The sequence below is a fragment of the Styela clava genome, chromosome 12, assembly GCF_964204865.1.
Source record: "Styela clava chromosome 12, kaStyClav1.hap1.2, whole genome shotgun sequence".
Classification (NCBI taxonomy): domain Eukaryota; kingdom Metazoa; phylum Chordata; class Ascidiacea; order Stolidobranchia; family Styelidae; genus Styela; species Styela clava.
The window spans coordinates 13,358,589-13,380,723 of record NC_135261.1 but is presented as its reverse complement, the minus strand read 5'-3'; the positions used below and the strand labels follow the sequence as shown (position 1 = coordinate 13,380,723).

The 22,135-nt window shown below is 35.8% G+C and overlaps 1 protein-coding gene across 1 annotated transcript; it reads right to left on the bottom strand.

Moving 5' to 3' along the window:
* Positions 1 to 131: 131 nt before the first annotated feature.
* Positions 132 to 11,939, bottom strand: LOC144430706 (3-galactosyl-N-acetylglucosaminide 4-alpha-L-fucosyltransferase FUT3-like). The gene is made up of 5 exons (XM_078118746.1): positions 11,379 to 11,939; positions 5,612 to 5,767; positions 4,519 to 4,707; positions 3,470 to 3,583; positions 132 to 1,053 (listed from the first exon to the last, which is right to left on the bottom strand). Exons 2-5 carry the CDS (start codon positions 5,749 to 5,751, stop codon positions 591 to 593), a joined length of 906 nt encoding a protein of 301 aa, XP_077974872.1. The 5' UTR covers positions 5,752 to 5,767; positions 11,379 to 11,939; the 3' UTR covers positions 132 to 590.
* Between the last annotated feature and the right edge of the window lie 10,196 nt (positions 11,940 to 22,135).

Below are 22,135 nucleotides of genomic sequence, written 5' to 3'. Positions count from 1 at the left end.
TCTGCTTTTTACCACTTTCTAAACTCTCTTGTTCGTCTTTCCCTACTGGGTTTAACTTACTATAAAGCACCAACAGTTTTTCGCCATCATAGCACTTGGGATCCCTGTAATATTTCGCGCCCAAACAAACAAACATCAGTGAATGAAAGGTAAATTATTTCAAAATAGAACAAACTTAATAAATTTTTATAATTGTGAGAAATCTTCAGGTTCGTCGAGAATTGGACAATGATGTAAATATTCCAAAGTCAGCCTGAAATGACAAGTAGAATAAATAGTGATATGTGAAATTGTGAAATAAATAAACACAGTATTATAAAAATAAATTGACAAAAAAAGAACGAACACGAAAGGATGTCGATCACTATTAATATATCATATCGATAGGAATAATTTAACTTTCGCTCGTTTGGGTGGTAACATTTGAGTGCAATTTGATGGAATCTTGATAAAATTAGAAAATATTGGTGTATAGGTGCATATATAAATTGGTTAAGATAGAGACATTTCAATGTTTAGACAGCAGCGCACCTAAACGTCTGTATAGTAAATGCAACAATATGCATTTAATGGATATTCCCAAGATGTAATCATGATTTTGTCTTGTGCTTAGTTTTGCTGTTACCTTTACAATATTTCATCGCTAGAATAAATAAAATAAAAATAGCGAAAAAATAACCCGTCGCTATTTTATGGTGTAACGCTTCGCCACTTGGACCATCTTCGGAATGACAAACGCTAATTTTGCTGTCGTCCAAACTGTAATCGTCTCCAAACCACCATGTCGACAGATCTGAAACGATTTCTTTATTATTCCCATTGGGATCTTGTTTTATTTTTTCGCATAAGGCTTTGAACTGCGATGGTCGATTAAAAAGCGATTCATCCGTCTTTATATTTGGCGAGTCGGGTACTGATTTCCACTTCAAATACTCTCCGTATCTGATGTCGTCTTTGTCTAGCTGTTGAAGATATTCTGCGAGCTTTGGTATGCTCGGAAAATCGTCCACGTGTATAAACGAATGAACTGGAGCAATTTTTTCGTAATCCTCTCTGAAATGAAATATAAAAAAACATATTCAGAAAACATATAATTAGTATATGCTGTATAAAAAATGATTAGAAAATGAAATTGCAAGAGTAAATTTACCGATATTGTTCAGTTACAAATAATTTGCTACTAAATCTTGTTGAAGCTGTAATTTGTATTAGTTAAAAATAACTTTGGTGCCATAGGCAACATAAAGCATGATTGGTTCTTTTTGCTTGCAGTGCGAGAACTGTTGTTAACTCTTCGTAGGCTGGAATTAGCCTTTTTAGGTCTTTTTCGGTTTGTCTTTTTGACATGTTCTTTCTATGCCAAAACTGATCCAGTTAATTATTTAGATCAGTGATCGGCAAACTTTATGTACTCGCGGGCCGCATATACACATTTCCGGTAGCGTGCGGGTCGCATTCAGTTTTGCCTGCGAACAATCGCCACATTAAAACTAAAATTATGGCGCACCTGCACCTTCTATTGCTGTGCTACAATGAGACGTTTATGTTGCCATTTTTATTATGTATTGGCATTGCAATTATCAAACCATACATTGTTTTTATTTACTTGATGTTTTTTTCTGTGCCACGGCAAAGGCGTTGAAATCAAATGACAACTTTGTTGTCCCGCTGTACGCAGTCCAAATGACAATTTGACAAGCAGTATGAAATTTATTGTGCGTTTAATACATTTCATATAAAGCTGTTCATAGCAATATGTACAATATGCGACGTGTACATTACACGTTTGCACTGTGGCGGACAACAATGAATTTATTATCAATTTTTGTATTATGCATTTAAAGTTCTCGGGACGTTCGCGGGCCGCAAAAAATTAGGTCGCGGGCCGCATTTGGCCCGCGGGCCGCAGTTTGCCGACCACTGTTTAGATCTTTTGACCGTAAAATCTGAAACTTTCATTTGGTGTTCCGCAAATAAAGTATGAAATAAAAAGCTTTCCGCGAATCAAAAAAGGTTGAAAATTACCGCCTTACAGAATTTAACTTGAACTGTCAAACAAAATTTATCGCCTTCAGGTTATCTTTAAGGTGTTTCTGGAACCCATGTCCACCACTAATTTTGCAGACCGGTGAACATTCAAAATCCATCCAAAAAGTCAAAAACGCAAAACCTGATTAAACGAATGTAATTACGACAAATGTATGCAGAGTGCAGACAATTTAATTTAATGATAAATTTGCTGCTATCTTTTTGATATCATATGTGTTAAACGCGGTGCTAATGAAGTTCCTGCAAGACGAAATAGAGCGTTGACTTCCCTGTTTCGTCTTGATGAAAGATGACGATGAAAATCTTTACTCACATAAGTAAATTGTACAAAATATCAGCAGTAATTTAATGGCTTCGTCACTGAGTTCACCGATGATGTTCACCGTTATGGCGCGATAAACCTAACAAACCATCCAGCTGTTCCGGGCTTGAAATGAGCGAAGGATCTCTGACCATGTTCGGTTTATGCATCGATAGGAGATAAAACTCACAAAATAAATGATCAGGCCATCAATGCCTTGCATTTTCCTGATGAGATATAATATTGGAATATATTTGGCGGACTGGCAGGACGGGTGACGCGGACCGGCGGCTGGGAACCACTGGTTTATTCGACTTTATAGTCCGTTTGAAAGTATTCAGAAACTGAATTACGGAATGTATCATTGAGTGGCATAGGGTTGAAATCATCAATTGAATATTAATGTAATACTAATATTCGTCATTGGCAGCATGGGCGGAAACAGCCTATCCTATTTAAAACATACCGTGACTAAAACCGATTTTCAGCATGACATAACGAAATCTACATTGGATACCAAATATTTTATTTAACGAGTGTTTTTATTGGGCTATTTCGTCTACGTTCCGAGTCAATAATTAGATTTAATGTAAAAGTCAATTTGCCTTTTAATCGCACCCATTGTGTTCGTATGAAGTTTGAATTGAATATTTGGAATAAAAAGTGGATTCAATGCTAAGACTACAATGGGTGTGTGTGCTTTTCAGATGAAAAATTTATTTATTCTCAAGTGAATGAATTTTCAAATTTTCCACTTTATTGTGAAGATAAAATTTTTAGTCGTAACATTCGAATCAACGTTCAAGACATTCTCTTTTTTAACAAAACTAGTAGTTGAAAAAATCAGGTCTTATGGACGATTTAATGTTTATTATTATAATAATATAAATTGATAGGAGTTTATTGTGAACCGATATCTTATAGCGACTCCATAAATAAGTCCAGACATCATTGGCGCGTCTGTGGTCGCTGAAGACTTTCATTGCAAGGTTATTTATCATTGTTATTACCAAACAAATCAATAATTCAACAATATTCTAATGATAATTCGTCCAGGACAATGGAAATTTTTAGTCTAGGCATTTATATTCATTGCAAATTAAGTAAATATAGCAATACCTGGTAGGTCCCATAACAACAGGAACCGCACCTCCTGCTAGTCCATTCATAGTGAATTTCTCTGTAATGTAATCTTTACATCGAGAATTTTCGAACGAGAAGTAAAATTTATATCTAAAAATAATAAAAATTCAAATTTTAAAAACGTGTACTTGGAAATATGCATTGAATAATCTTGAAATAAGAGAGATTGAGAGAATTATTCGTTTCCATATGTAAGGAATTTGATATGATATGAAGGTATTATACCGTATTTGAAAGTTCATTTGTTCATTTTCCATTTGGCAGATTCGAAAAATGGTAGAGTATGTATTGAGCTCACTGCACAGTGAGCTCAATACATACTCTACCATTTTTGCTAATCGAAGACAATAATAAACAATTTTCGAAGAGTGTGTTTCATCAATATTCTGTTTTAAAAGCATTTACGTAGATATATCTTAATTAAGTATACATTTTGACTTTCTCATAAAAAAGACTAAAATTCATTGAATTCAGCTAATGGTGTCGGATATCCAAATTGAGACAATGCACATACTTTATTTATGGTAAAGGATGAATTGGCGGTATTCCTCCTATACGTCCCATTTAAACTTGTTTATTTCTTTATATCCGGCGATCATTTATATCGTCTATAAATATCAGGCAAAAACTTTCCGTTTTGACTGCCTATTTCACGCTTGGAACTTTAAAAGCATGCACGCTTATTTGCGGGTTTATGTGGCCCAAATTCACTGAAACGTTCCTTTAATCCTATCAGTGTTTATATAAACATAGCATGGAAGATTAGGGTTAAGCCCGACTAACTTGAAATAACTTCTGCTGTCATGTTGTAAATCTATTTTGAAATGTCCTGCGCGCATAATTTAGTGATGATGTAAATTCTAAATGTAAGTAAAAATATTTGTAGGGCGAATCGGTATCATTTAACCAGCGTTATAAATTATGGGATAAAATTAATTGATGTAATTGGATCTACTTAGTGCATATCACCACAACATATCATCACAGCAAAAAATTGAAACTACATGTAAAATAGTTTCCGTTACCTATTAATAGTTTCAATTGCGCATCCGCCACTGCACAAACGATTGTTATTGCATTTACCAAATACATCGATACTAATATACTTTTGTAGTTCGTTTATAATACTTCCTCTGCGTGATGGTCGACAGTTTGATACGACCCAGACGCCCAATGACCTTTCGGTTTTCTCAGCTATCAATTCTGCAGTAGTCCTAGAATAAATATAAAAACTGTTTTTGTTACCTGGTATATATAGTTGAAGCGATTAGACTTATCTATCATGTCCACAGGCGGACGCAAGGTGTAATAAATTTGGTGACCGTACATTTGAACCCATGTGTATATCCGCGGGTTTAATCTATATGCGGGTGCTAAAACCCATGGGTTAGGGTTAGTATGGGTTCAAATATCCGTAAAACAATTTTTTTTTTATAGGTGCAATAGTATGCAAGTGCAACTGTCCTATATGTTCAAATGTACAGGAACCAATAAATTTATTAGCAATGTGAATTGGATATTGTGGTCTTTCCATCTATTTAGATATAAGTTTTAATCATTTCCCCATATACACGTAATTTTCATGTTCAGATGGAGTAATATATGTTATCACAATTCAAGTTAAACAAAAACAATGATATGAGAAATAAATGAACGCTTCGAATAGACTAGAGCTGTTAAAACTTATCGATAATTCAAAAAGTGAACTGGGTGTTCCGCCGTGTCATAGGATATATATAAATACAAGGCATGTGACTGAAGTAAACATATAAAATGTTGTTCGTACCATATCAGATAGTTCTAGCAAAAGTGCACGTGGAATGCGGAATTCTTTAAAAGATGTTATGATGTATGTTAAACTAATACCATGTAAACAAATTATAGATAGCAGAATCCTACCACAAATGTGAAATAGCAAAGTGTATGCCTTCGTCTCTAGAAATAGTATGATTAAAAAGTTTTTTCACTAATTTATAAATTTTGAATACTTTCAGTGTATTCAATTTTCAAAACGTATTCATGAAGTTTTAACTGATACAAAATTTCTATAATCACAGGACTAATGTTGTAATGTAGAGACCTTCTCAGTTAAACAGAAACAAATCAATAAATTCTCACTTGTTAACTCGATTCCATTCACCATAGTATGGAAAATATACATCAGAATCTGTTCTGTACGTCATTGTCCAGTTAAAAACATTTTTGAGAGGAGATAATTTCTTCCGAAAAACATATCTTGAATTCCATGGAGGTTCCATGCACCACCATACCCAACTAAAATTTTTAATCAAAAAGATATTTTAATTATGTGAAAGAATACAAAGAACTATTTGATTATAAACTAAGGATAGACAATCCCGGAAATTTAGGAAACGTGGCATTATGTCACCATCGTTCGCGCGACTACATTGGTCATATATAGCTCACCAAAAGTAGAACCCATTTTTCTTGTATAACAGCTTATTTCTTGTAATATTTTGCTGCTTTCGTTAGGTAACATTTCGTCGCTTCAAAAATAAATTAACTTTATCGATTAATGATTTATCAGGTTATTTGCTTTATAGCAAAATCAACTTATCTTTAATTTGTCCTATAAACCACAGGTAATACCTGTGTTTATATACTATCGAATACAAAAATCCGTCGTAAATTATTGAAATTGAACAAACAAAATAGGTTTTAGCCAGTAATGAATTGTATTGAATCGTCTGTAGGCTTGTCTATGAGAAACATTTTTCTGCCCCATCCTACGGCAATTTATGCCTGTTCGATCCAATCCCCTGGGATTCCCGTTGGAATACAATTCGGGGGAAATTATAGAACTCATGACAATTTAGGTTTAGTGTCTGCTAAACTACCTGTACAAAGATAATCGAAAATTCAAAGACAAAATTATAAATAATTCAAAGACAAAATTAAGAGGCGCCAGATCAATATTTAAACGAGAATATCGGTCAGAGACCGAAGACTTATCGATTGAAAGTTAGGGGATCCCCCAAAACAGAAACTGCGGTTTCGATTCGAAAAATTCTGCAAACCCGAACTGGATTGTTTTGATTAGTTTTCAGCCAATATCAGAAATGTAGGAAACAATAGCCAACTCCCCATGTCGTCGAAATACTACTCGAGGAAATACTTTTATGAAGAATTCTGCAAATCCGAACTGGATTGTTTCGATTAGTTTCCAGCCAATAGCCTATTTCTGTATTTACCAATCCTATAGTTTGTGTTAAATACAACGGCGCTAACCCAGGTTGCGACGGCTATTCAAACACAGCCTAGCGATATTTTGGTGAGGAATTCTGCAACCCCGAACCTGATTTAGGGATATGGACATTGCTTAAACTTTAAGGAGTAATTATAAGTAACGAGATACGATCTCGCGGCGTGTGTCCTTCGCTCTGACTCAATAGTGTGGAAAATTTCTCGAAGGAAACTTGCGCATCGCGACGACGTCAAAGTTACAAGAGAGATATAGACAAGGCTCAAAGATTAATCACGAGATACGATCTAGCGGTGTGTATCCTTCGCTCTGACTCACTAGCGTGAAAACTTGCGCATCTGATACGCACACACACATTCAGCGCGTCTCGAAAATCTCTCGATTTGTGAAAATCCAGATCTCTTCATCACTAATTAATTAATAACTCTCTAATTATACGACATAATTCATCCAAAATCAATAGGCTTCTGGTCCGAGATATGATGAATGCACATGCAAAATTTGGAGCAGATTCAACCACGCCTTCGTGAGATATCGCATGCATCTAACAGACAGACATACACACATACATACAGACATACATACAGACATACATACAGACATATACCTATCAATATACTTACCGATCTTAAGATCGATAAGTAATAAGATCTACACTTCCTTTGTCGTTTACGCCAGGCGTGTCAAACTCGAAGGCTTCCGGGGGCCACAATGTATGTTGAGAATTGTGCCGAGCGCCGCATGCAATTTTCGATCTATTTTCATAATTCATACTTATAGCATAAGTTCGTTAAATGTAGTTTGCGGTATACAGTGCGACGTAATTTTTAGGTCGCACAATGTGTAATTTTTTTATAATAATAATGACATTTGTATGCCAATTTCTTACATTTCATTATTATTTTAAATTCACTGTATTTATTACAAAAACAATTATTAAAAACAACTATTCGAAACATTTATGAACAATTTTTTTTAGTTTTTAAAAAATGTATTACTTTTAAATAAAAACCCCATAAAAACAAAATATGACAATTATTGATTGATGATTGAGGGCCGCATTAGAGAGTAATTTTAAGAATTGTAATGGTACGGTAATGTGATTTACGTAAAAACACGTCATCGCGTGCAGAAATGACATTCTGCTAATAAAATGTTACATTAAATAGTTGCTTTGTAAATATAAGTAGACGTGGATTACGTTTTTTAATTGCTATTCACATACATAAAACATTTTATATTGTGTATCACGAAAAATAATATTCGTGAATCGTTATAGCATTGCCATCTGCAACACACCCACGCGCCCGCCACCAATAATATAAACGAGAATATCGGTCAGAGACCGAAGACTTATCGATTGAAAGTTAGGGGATCCCCCAAAACAGAAACTGCGGTTTCGATTCGAAAAATTCTGCAAACCCGAACTGGATTGTTTTGATTAGTTTTCAGCCAATATCAGAAATGTAGGAAACAATAGCCAACTCCCCATGTCGTCGAAATACTACTCGAGGAAATACTTTTATGAAGAATTCTGCAAATCCGAACTGGATTGTTTCGATTAGTTTCCAGCCAATAGCCTATTTCTGTATTTACCAATCCTATAGTTTGTGTTAAATACAACGGCGCTAACCCAGGTTGCGACGGCTATTCAAACACAGCCTAGCGATATTTTGGTGAGGAATTCTGCAACCCCGAACCTGATTTAGGGATATGGACATTGCTTAAACTTTAAGGAGTAATTATAAGTAACGAGATACGATCTCGCGGCGTGTGTCCTTCGCTCTGACTCAATAGTGTGGAAAATTTCTCGAAGGAAACTTGCGCATCGCGACGACGTCAAAGTTACAAGAGAGATATAGACAAGGCTCAAAGATTAATCACGAGATACGATCTAGCGGTGTGTATCCTTCGCTCTGACTCACTAGCGTGAAAACTTGCGCATCTGATACGCACACACACATTCAGCGCGTCTCGAAAATCTCTCGATTTGTGAAAATCCAGATCTCTTCATCACTAATTAATTAATAACTCTCTAATTATACGACATAATTCATCCAAAATCAATAGGCTTCTGGTCCGAGATATGATGAATGCACATGCAAAATTTGGAGCAGATTCAACCACGCCTTCGTGAGATATCGCATGCATCTAACAGACAGACATACACACATACATACAGACATACATACAGACATACATACAGACATACATACAGACATATACCTATCAATATACTTACCGATCTTAAGATCGATAAGTAATCACAAAAATAGGTTTTTATATGAGTACAGGATACAACTTGGGGATTTTGATTTCAAGTAACTGAGTCGTAAATAGTATATTTATATTATACAAAAATACAGTGAGAAGCAATTATTGACATAAAGCAATTTCCGTAACCGGGAATAGCTTCATTTAATAATTTCCTTGAGATGTAGTATTCAATATTAATAACGCGACATTCCGAAGCATACTCCTAATATCAAGATTGCTAACCATTTGATTTTTGCCAATATAGAATAACGAGAATATCGGTCAGAGACCGAAGACTTATCGATTGAAAGTTAGGGGATCCCCCAAAACAGAAACTGCGGTTTCGATTCGAAAAATTCTGCAAACCCGAACTGGATTGTTTTGATTAGTTTTCAGCCAATATCAGAAATGTAGGAAACAATAGCCAACTCCCCATGTCGTCGAAATACTACTCGAGGAAATACTTTTATGAAGAATTCTGCAAATCCGAACTGGATTGTTTCGATTAGTTTCCAGCCAATAGCCTATTTCTGTATTTACCAATCCTATAGTTTGTGTTAAATACAACGGCGCTAACCCAGGTTGCGACGGCTATTCAAACACAGCCTAGCGATATTTTGGTGAGGAATTCTGCAACCCCGAACCTGATTTAGGGATATGGACATTGCTTAAACTTTAAGGAGTAATTATAAGTAACGAGATACGATCTCGCGGCGTGTGTCCTTCGCTCTGACTCAATAGTGTGGAAAATTTCTCGAAGGAAACTTGCGCATCGCGACGACGTCAAAGTTACAAGAGAGATATAGACAAGGCTCAAAGATTAATCACGAGATACGATCTAGCGGTGTGTATCCTTCGCTCTGACTCACTAGCGTGAAAACTTGCGCATCTGATACGCACACACACATTCAGCGCGTCTCGAAAATCTCTCGATTTGTGAAAATCCAGATCTCTTCATCACTAATTAATTAATAACTCTCTAATTATACGACATAATTCATCCAAAATCAATAGGCTTCTGGTCCGAGATATGATGAATGCACATGCAAAATTTGGAGCAGATTCAACCACGCCTTCGTGAGATATCGCATGCATCTAACAGACAGACATACACACATACATACAGACATACATACAGACATACATACAGACATACATACAGACATATACCTATCAATATACTTACCGATCTTAAGATCGATAAGTAATCACAAAAATAGGTTTTTATATGAGTACAGGATACAACTTGGGGATTTTGATTTCAAGTAACTGAGTCGTAAATAGTATATTTATATTATACAAAAATACAGTGAGAAGCAATTATTGACATAAAGCAATTTCCGTAACCGGGAATAGCTTCATATAATAATTTCCTTGAGATGTAGTATTCAATATTAATAACGCGACATTCCGAAGCATACTCCTAATATCAAGATTGCTAACCATTTGATTTTTGCCAATATAGAATAATGATATCGAACATAAAACGCCCTGGTATCGGAATCACTATTAAAAATGATCGCCATCAAGCAACACGTTGAGATATTGACGCTTAACAAAGATTTTTCCAACCTATCTCAAGGGTACTACATGGCAAAACGCAAATAGTAAATGAAAAGAATTTATCTACACAAAAGCATTGTACAGAAGACAATGAATGTTATGAATAAGGCTTATAATTCGCATCAAACGTGAAGCGAAGTAAGTCAATGACGATATTTAAAAGACGTGGCCTGAGATCGACACCGAAACAGAACAGCACGGAACAGAATTTACCACATAAATGTAATGAAAACAAGGAAGGAAGTATCTCTAAGCATTGGCTCACTCACTATACCAACGGTTTCCTGCATACAGAAGGTTCAGAGAATGGGAGCGATTGTTTTTTTTATTCAAAGCATACCATTCTAGCATCTGAAATTCAATTATCAGTCGTGAGCGGTATTATCGAAACTACCACGGCTAAAAAAATCACGACTGGTGAAGTTTGTGTATAGGTTTACTTGAGACCTGGTCAATATCTAGCAATGGTTACTTTACCAACCTGTAGCTATACACATCTGATTCTAAAACCAGCTTCAGTCAAGCACAAATCGATCCGTTATAGGTGTCCAGGATATATGATCGAAATTTAAACAATCACGAAAAAGGCGCGGCTCTAATTAGAGCTCAACCCAAGTCATGAATGAAATACATATTCGAAGGAAATTCACTCGGTCAGACCGTGACTTGAGACAGTTTATTAAAATGAGCAGATTTTAAAACTTTAATCTATGCATTGGCGGTTTATATCAGACATGATTTGGTTTTTTGACTTGTCGTTACGTAACATAGTTTATTACGAGATTCATCGGAAATTCATTGGCAAAAATTTCAAGAATACAAAACGTTTTTTTAATGACGTACCGTTGAGTTTCCTTCCTTTCTTTTGTTGGTAGCCACGATGGATCATCGTGAATTTCCGCAAAATGAAACACAACAGCCTTTGCAATGTCGATTGCAGAACGGTCGTAGGTCTGTTATAGCATTGCCATCTGCAACACACCCACGCGCCCGCCACCAATAATATAAATCACAAAAATAGGTTTTTATATGAGTACAGGATACAACTTGGGGATTTTGATTTCAAGTTAGTTATCTGTCTGATCGTTCTAGTCAACAAAGTAACTGAGTCGTAAATAGTATATTTATATTATACAAAAATACAGTGAGAAGCAATAATTGACATAAAGCAATTTCCGTAACCGGGAATAGCTTCATATAATAATTTCCTTGAGATGTAGTATTCAATATTAATAACGCGACATTCCGAAGCATACTCCTAATATCAAGATTGCTAACCATTTGATTTTTGCCAATATAGAATAATGATATCGAACATAAAACGCCCTGGTATCGGAATCACTATTAAAAATGATCGCCATCAAGCAAGACGTTGAGATATTGACGCTTAACAAAGATTTTTCCAACCTATCTCAAGGGTACTACATGGCAAAACGCAAATAGTAAATGAAAAGAATTTATCTACACAAAAGCATTGTACAGAAGACAATGAATGTTATGAATAAGGCTTATAATTTGCATCAAACGTGAAGCGAAGTAAGTCAATGACGATATTTAAAAGACGTGGCCTGAGATCGACACCGAAACAGAACAGCACGGAACAGAATTTACCACATAAATGTAATGAAAACAAGGAAGGAAGTATCTCTAAGCATTGGCTCACTCACTATACCAACGGTTTCCTGCATACAGAAGGTTCAGAGAATGGGAGCGATTGTTTTTTTTATTCAAAGCATACCATTCTAGCATCTGAAATTCAATTATCAGTCGTGAGCGGTATTATCGAAACTACCACGGCTAAAAAAATCACGACTGGTGAAGTTTGTGTATAGGTTTACTTGAGACCTGGTCAATATCTAGCAATGGTTACTTTACCAACCTGTACCTATACACACCTGATTCTAAAACCAGCTTCAGTCAAGCACAAATCGATCCGTTATAGGTGTTCAGGATATATGATCGAAATTTAAACAATCACGAAAAAGGCGCGGCTCTAATTAGAGCTCAACCCAAGTCATGAATGAAATACATATTCGAAGGAAATTCACTCGGTCAGACCGTGACTTGAGACAGTTTATTAAAATGTGCAGATTTTAAAACTTTAATCTATGCATTGGCGGTTTATATCAGACATGATTTGGTTTTTTGACTTGTCGTTACGTAACATAGTTTATTACGAGATTCATCGGAAATTCATTGGCAAAAATTTCAAGAATACAAAACGTTTTTGTAATGACGTACCGTTGAGTTTCCTTCCTTTCTTTTGTTGGTAGCCACGATGGATCATCGTGAATTTCCGCAAAATGAAACACAACAGCCTTTGCAATGTCGATTGCAGAACGGTCGTAGGTCAATATGCAACCATCTTTATTTGTTCCGATGGGTTGAATTGCCCCGAACATCAGAGTCCATATCAAAATTATGTTGGCATTTGATGACCTGGCCAAACACGAAAGTTATTGGTCAGATTTGATTTGGTTGCATTACAAGTTGACATAACCCAATTTATTAAATGGCATTTGGAACTTGTAAACTGGTATATATATAAATAAAACTGCTATTTTCAAAGTTTTCTATCAGTTTTGCTAATTCCAAACTCAAATCCGAACCCACTATAAGACCAAATTGAAGGCATCAAAAATTGGTTTCAAAACAAGTACTCTATTATCCGAGTACTACCTGTATTCGTCGTCAAGGTAGAATGCTTTGTTGTATTCCTCTTCTGTTAGTTCGCCTTTGTGAAATCGATACTGAAGGTATTGAGAATATTTCTCAATTATCTCACTAAAAATCGCTTCGTCGTTGAAAGCGAGAAACGCAGTCAAACTAACAAACAGTAGCACTATAGAATAACAGCGAACCTTTTTGGCACATCCGTTAATCATCTGAAATTAATGAGGTTGTAAGATATATAATTATAATTATTGACCATGATCCTAATGTGACTGACTGCATTATCATTTATCACTCAAGCTGAATTAGAAAATGCTTTCAGCTCGTGTACGTAATGTAAAGATGATGATATTTCATGTCTGTTAGTCACATCGTTTAAAACTACACAGAAAGAAGTCGGATGCGAAACTATCGACGTCTGTCAGAGCGATAACCCAAAGGTCAGCCAATCACAAAAATATATACATGTCATACACATACATAATGAAGGCGTTTACAAATAAGGCATTTATTTGTAATCATGTTTCTTGGAAGCCGTAACTATCAGCAAATTACAAGCATTTATGACATCTTATTGTGATGGAAGAATTTTTATTCTGAAATATGAAATAAGTTTTTCACCTGTTTATTTTCACTTCTACCGCATTCAAAGATTCCAGATGTAGCAAACGTTAATTTTTGCCTAACTGCTTTAGTAATGAATATTTCTCATTAAACCGCTGTATAACATTCAGATAACGACAGAATGTAAGGAGGAAACAACGAACACAACATTATGAGATTTGTGCCGGGTATTGAAAGAATAACAAGTCGGGTTACCGAGAATTTGGAAAATCCAACGCTTAATTTTAACAATTTTGAGAAGATTCAATGAAATAATATATAACTATTTAATTTTGCTCTTATGTAGAAGAAAAAGAAATATATTTTATAGGTCTTTTTCTTATAAAGCAGGATTTTAAAACTATTTCTATTTATTCTACACTTAAACTCACATATTCCATCTGTAACCAGCTTGTCGTTAAATAAATATTTGAAACCAATCGTTTTATCTCCAGATACCCGGAAAACATGGACTGAACAATGCCACACATTCGAGGTCAGAAGCAGAATGCTAGAAATATTCTTTATTGAAACTCACATTTACTATCAATCTGTAGCCTGCCTGTTGTGAAACGAATATCTGACACCAGTCCAGTCGCGCGGAACGTTTCTTTACAGATCCCGACAAACGGGGACCGAACAATGCCACGCATTCAGGCATGAGACACACGTTTTTGTCAGCACTTACGTTTTCGGCTTCAGAGAACCAAAGATGTTAAAAAACGAATTTACGCAGATTATAACGTAATTATACTACCTTTCAAAGGCATCCTACCATAAAATTCTATTTCAATCAGGACACTGATAACGTTACGTTTTATTCTAGGTGATTTTAATTGACGAGAGGCCCGTTGTCAAAGTACCAGAATTGAGAACGACGAAAAGTATATAGTATTTATTGCATAACAAAAATTTAAATTTTGTGACCACCCTTTTATTATCAAATTATAACAGGTAAAAATTATATATTATATGCGCGTATATCAATGCGATTGACGATTCAATTTTGAGAAATCCAGTTATTACTTCACGTAAAATAAACACTTGAGCCAGCACATTTGATAACGACATTCAGCAACTAGTTACATGCAATAGAAAGGCGTTGTACGGGACCTTATAATCATCTCATATTCTCTGAAATATTGCTTCATCTAACGCAGGGCTGTGCAACCTTTAATACAGAAGAGACAGCTAAAAGTATCGATCGATTACAATATAATTGTTCGCACAAATATGTTGAGCCAGAAACTGCCATTTTTGAATTTTTTCAAACGTGGAAATAGTCCGGCAGATAAGGGGCCTTTTTGGGCCCAACCTTGTTTTCAGACATAAAGTTTTTTTTATTTGTGATTATTCATCTTGGGGTTATTGCCCATCATTTCTACATGGGTGTGGAGTTTGCAGCCTTGAGCAATTTTTTTTACGGCTCGATATTTGTATTAGTGTTTTTCATCAAATCTGTGCACCATAATGGCGCAGAACCTGAAACCTAATCTGTTACAATACTATGTTCAGGTTGTGCGCCATCTCGGTGCACAAGCAACGGAAGCACCCAATTTACTATGAAATAAAAATCAATAACTTTTAGGTATTTTTTGAACCCAGCTTTGGGTCGCGACCCATATATATATATATATATATATATGGAAATACTGTTGTAACATGCGCGTAAACTAAAGAGTACTATTTAAAAATACCCGCTCTTGTTGCAATTAACAATACAAGCCTGCTATTGCAGCCGGCAGTGGTTCAAGTGGATATACATGCGGTAGAGAACAGTCAATTATTTGCTAGCAAGGATTGTTATGCAGCGGGATGATTACGACGATGCAGTGAAAGATAATGCTATCACGAGAACAAGAATGAGAAAATTGCTACATTTTATAGTATATCCCTGGGAAAGAATGTGGTTCATTCTTATGTTCCATGCCAATGCTTTTCAAACTACCAAAGACTTTTAACACTTTTGCTTCTTCTCTTCTATAAAAATACATTGTTATTATATATTCGCATTTCCATCTGTTTGTTCGTGCTCCCAGATAACCGATCAGTGGCCTCCAAGGGGGCCGGGGTCCCCTTTTAGGAAACATCTTGCCTGTTGTCATGCTGTCCCTCAAATTCAGCTACAAAAAAAAATTCACGAAATCGGGTTTTAGATTTTATGATTTCCTTATTATTCTCGACAATGAATGATATATATGCGGGTGGTAAAATGCCGAGTTATTCCAACAACATGATCATGTTTTGCAACTTACATCCAGGGCCAAGAGATCTGAATACAAATATCAAAAATGTGAGGCCAAAAAAGTTACACTACAACATAGTCAAATGTGCTGTATTTACGATGGATAACAGGTTTACCAAAAAGCGTTACATGAAAAATGGTAAAATAAAGATCAATTTAGCAATATCTACTTAGGATTTGGTGATATGCATCTGTTAATGATTTTATCTGTTTGTTTCGGAAGTTTAATGACAGAATTAATTGTGGTTGTTGGGGATGTTTCAAAAAAAAAAGGTTGAATAGAAAAAAGGTTAGACAAAATGTCAAGGTTTGAGAGTAGTAAAGAAGTGGAAAAAATACTCCCATGTGTTCTTCATTTGAGAACCACGCCAAAGAACTTCTCCGATAAAAATACGCAGCAATTGCGAGAGGCAGAAATGCCAAGATGGGATTTCATCGCTTTGCAAACCAATATTAGCGATTCTCAGATATATTCGCGCATTCCCATCTGAACAGCGTAGAAAAGATTATACCTATCTACACACTTGAAAAACTATGTCAGATGAGCGTCATAATATTGAATATCAGTAAAGGAATAGTGCAATGGGAAAAGACATATAAGGCGTAACTTTCAGTAATATGCATCAAATAATCCTATTGTGGAATATATATTTAAAAACAATTCGTCACGCCAACCGCAATTTTTTATTTTAAAGATTTACTGACATCACCGATTTAGTGATGTCAAGTAATGGATATAAATAAACCATTTGAAAACCAACACGCAGTATTACAAAACTTACTTCCAACACGCGGTTTGAATGAATAAAAAAGCTAAAACTAGTATTCTTCAAAACAGCATACAAACTCTATGGAATGAAATCATACACAAAAACTCGTCAAAAACCTATAGCTCAATAAACAAGTGGAATTTGATGCTTGTTCGCAAAAATGTGCGCGTTACTACGTACAACCGAAGCACGCAGGAAAATGTGTGTGATGTACTAGTGATCAAAATGTTTGACTTAACTATGTTGGCATAACAGGTGCACATCCTGGTTTTGCGTACGCATACCTTTTATCTCCACAAGGATATATTATTTTGGCCAAAGTCAATGCTGCACCTGAAAGGTTCCGGTTCTTCCAAAAGAAAACACGTTACACATCGTTAGATGCCAGTGGATGGTTTTGCATGGCCTTGTTTGGAGTAAAGGACGAGGTCGAATATTCCAATCCATTTCAACTAATAAAATATTTCCTAAGTCCCTAAGCTTTAAGCGGGAAAACGAAATGCCCGCAGCAACACAAATGTAGTTTGACGAGCGCAAAAGAAAGTGGCTAGATGCTGTCGATAGATCTTGGCTTATATTAGTGAAATAAACTACCATTAATCTACTAAAAATGAATTTCTGACATTGTAAGGAGATGCAATGTTACTATGTAATCAAAACTAACCCATGTAGTTATGAAATAATTGTTTTTAACGAAAAGGTGCTCTCGAAGTATTCGTACCAAGATGACGCACAACCTGAACATCGCATGTGTACCAGGTCAGGATTCAGGTTGTGCGTCATCTTGATACGAATACTTGAAATCCATTTTAAAAAAAATTGCTCAACATTATATACTCCACACCCACCTGGGTATCATCATTTATGTCATCGACATTATATCTAAACAATAAAAAAAACTTTATGTCCCAAAACAATGTTAAGGCCCGATTCTGCCGGACTAGAAAGTTATCTGGGTTGATATATTTTCGGTAAAAATCGCCAACATTTATTTTCAAATGCTTTGCTGTTAAATCTGTCTTATCCTAGACTAGATTTAGACAAAATCAATTAATATACTGGAACCAGATCTCCTTTAGCTTCCGTATCTCTCGATTTTAAAATACTTCACACTGCTATCTAATTGCCTAATCTTCAAATTTCCGTTCTCACTAATTTATTAGCATCTGCCCTGCAATTTTCTCAAATTGCATGCCGTTCAGCAAGTAACAGCTTTGTGAATCGCGGTGTTTGCTTTGCAGAAGTTAGTGGTAGGGCATTGTAACGTCATGGATATATATATATATAAATAATAAATTCGACTCGGGTACACGCTTAGCTACACACGAGGGATTGGAATTGCTCGCACGTACCAGATTGAACCAAATTAAAACCTCGTTTCGCGGGCCGCACAGTATTCACATTGGCACTTCTCCGCGGGCCGCAAATTTTTTTTTTGTGGGCTGCATTTCGCCCGAGGGTAGCAGTTTGCACACCCCTGGTCTAACGCGTTGTTATAAAAAGTATAACTCACAAAATCTCGTCTACCACAAAATTGAACACTTGGACAATTTTGTAGCTGCCAATATTGTTGATGGAATGCAATGAGGTTATTTTGCATGATTTTTCACCCATCTCTGAAGACTATTATAGTTTTCAGACACTGGACTGACACCATCAGCAAATACTGTACAGCAGTGGTTCTCAACCTTTTTCAGTTCGCGGACCGGTAAAATTTCAAAACAAATTGTGCGAACCGTCAAAACTAGATAGCGATCGGAGACCGCCGACTTATCGATGTGCGGTTTCAATCTGACTCAATAGCGACACCGCGTGTCCCGTCATTGATTTATTAATAACTCGCCAATTATACAATACAATCAATAGGCTTCTGGTCCGAGATATGATGAATGCACATGTAATATTTGGAGCAGATTCAACCTCGCTTTCGTCAGATATCGCGTAACATACGAAAGTGAAACAAAAAAACAAACAAAAACCTATCAACATACTTCCTCATCGAGATCGATAAGTAACTACCAAATAGCCCACAAAACGAGCCAACATTTACCACGTTGCTTGGAAGTCTATATTATCAGTTACACAAATTCCAATTGTTACATCATTGTTAACTTATTGTATAGCATAAACAAACCAAATGTACCAATTTGATTGGTCATTTTGACAGATGCAAGCAAGAAAGTTGATTCCCGGAGAAACGTCTTTCTACCTTTTTTGATGTATTCCCCTGTGCCTATTTTGGAACTTTTCATTCCCCTAAACTAAACTGCGGCGGCGAGTTTCTGATAATGATGCCCCTTATACCTAACCTTAAAAATAATTCGTGCAATGAGCAAATTATAGATGTTGTTATGCACGAGAATGAATAAATTAAAGGCCAAGTAAGATGGAAACGTTTGTTTTATTAAATATATCATTCACCTAAGGTAAGCTATAAACTCACATTTACAAGATCAAACTAATTTATTAGCAAAAAACAAGTCACTTATTTCTATGTCCAATCGCTACTTTGATGTCAACAAATGTCTGAAAGACAGCCTCTTTCCCCTTGTTCGCCAGGAATTTCTTTTTGATGATGATCAAAGATAAATTTGGCAGGCGTTAATTTACCCTCGAAGACATTAAATATTTTTTTTATATGTTTACTTTGAGAAAGATCATTCGCAATTAGTAGCGAATTGAGTATAGCCAATTGTGAGTAATAAACAATATGCCACGCACAAAGTATTAAAACATCCCCGCCGAGCCCCCCACAGCTTTTCTGGCATGGTTGTAAACATTACCTCGTTTTCACCGTTTTGCATGCTATTTGTCAGTTTTTGGTTGTGATTCGAAAATTCGATTCAGTACGGTACAAATAATTCAATGATTATTCTGTCTTCTCATAATTTAATTGCTGCTAATCAAAAATTGGCATGGAAATAGCTGTGTCAAAGTAGGCTAAACTTTTCTACCGGTACTTTCAAATATCAGGATTGAACATTTTGAATTAAAATGATTTTTTGGAACATATAAACCATTTTAATGCACTAACTCGCAAAACCACACTTAATATGAGCACCAAAAATGTTGCAATTGTGAAATATAGGAAGCATAGAATTTTTCTAGGGTCAATTGTCGGGGAAACATCTGTTTTTGACTCGCTATCACCACAGTTAGTAACACAGGACTAAACATATAATGTCAGCTTTTAATTAAATAAAAACACGTCAAGAAAAACATGTGTAATAACGCAAACTACAGCTCAGTTCTTCTGCCCCCCTATAACGTGCTGTCCGGGGCGACTGCCCCTTTCGCCGCCCTCTAGGCACGCCATTGGTCAGAACTGTTCTCCAATGAAAAGAAGATCAATTGTTTGAGGTTGAATAATAGGAACCTTTAATAGGACTTATCTCAAGTTACGAAAAACAAAATTTTCTGTCATTTTAACCTGGTCAATATATTAAGCAGCGTAGAGAATATGAATCGCAGCTTCGTAAGGCCGATTTTGCTCATGATAAATAACCAAACTCTTCGTGATTATTCAATTACGAATATGCAGTCAATAAATTCTTCAAATGACCCAGCATATTGAGAAGAAATGAATCACATACTGTAAAATTCAGGAACATTAGCTTCCCTCTGACTTCGTTAATTTATTGTCAGTCCGTGGCATATATAAGCCATAGACTTGACCGAGGCTGTATTTAATTAAAGATAACTAAAACTCAACAATTTTCATTCACTTTATACATTGCCACAAACAAAAATGCACTACTTTTTATTCGATAAATTGATCGGTCAGAGACCGACGGATTTATCGATCGAAAGTTAGGGGATCCCCAAAACAGCGCTATTACTCCATAGTGACACCTTGTGTCCCATCACTAATTAATTGATAACTCGCTAATTTAACGACATAATTCGCCCAAAATCAATAGGCTTCTGGTACGAGATATGATGAATGCACATGCCAAATCTACAGCAGATCCAATTTCGCTTTCGTGAGATATCGCGTGCATCTAACAGACAGACAAACAGAAAGACAGACAGACAAACAGACAAATACCTATCAACATACTTACCGATTAAAATCGATAAGTAACTAACCAAAAATGTCATGAACACAAAACATAATCAAAAGAATGCAATTACGACAAAATTACAACGAGAAAATCGGTCAGAGACCGAAGACTTATTGATCGAAAGTTAGGGGATCCCAAAAACAGCGCTCTTACTCCATAGTGACACATTGTGTCCAATCACTAATTAATTGTTAACTCGCTAATTATACGACATAATTCATCCAAAATCATTAGGCTTCTGGTGCGACATATGATGAATGCACATGCAAAATCTGGAGCAGATTCAATCTCGCTTTCGTGAGATATCGCGTGCATCTAACAGACAGACAGACAGACAGACAGACAGACAGACAGACAGACAGACAGACAGACAGACAGACAGACAGACATATACCTATCAACATACTTACCGATTTATATCGATAAGTAATGAAATACGCAAGAGGCTTTCCAACGAGGTTGCTATTCTGCGGAGTGAAAATCTCGCGTCAGCTTTGCGGGTTTCATTGCGTCGTTTGAAAGAATTTTGGCGCAGACTAGGCACATGGAAAGCCAAAGTTATCCTAGCAGACATCTCTCTCGTTTTCGAAACGGAAAAAGAGCGTTGCCAGAAAACAATATAACATGGCACACAAAAGTCACCACGGAAAACGAGAAAGCTAGTCGGTAAGCAGTTGCCAGATTCATCACCGATAATAACTACTTTCCATATTCCGCGGAAACTTTCGTACTTTCAAATGGCGGGCCACATTTAAAAAAGTGATAAAAAGAAAAACACATAATAACATCATCTCGATCCAAGTTTAATAAACTTTGTATTTAAGACAGTAATATATCATCATCATCATACATCAGTAATATATCGGTAAACTATATTACAGGGAATTATCCCTGTATTATGAGGACGTCGAGGAAAGGATTTCCTTGGAACTGTTCGTGAAGTGTGCAAAACTCCTTATTGTGTGGTCATCTGAAACGAGAGACTAAATACAAACTAAAAATTTAATCCGCAAATCCAATTAGCGACTGAAAATGATATATATATACATATGATATTTATATCCCAAAATATAATGCAGTACATCATAAATTTCGTTTTCAAAGCTCTATTTTTGACCTGGTAAATCTCAAAAATTTCGTTATTTTTCATCGGATCCGAAACTATAGCAAATCCCAGCGGTTCCCAAATATGTGTTTGTGCTGCGCCATATCGCCGCATTATTTCAAAGTTGCAATGCTTTTACT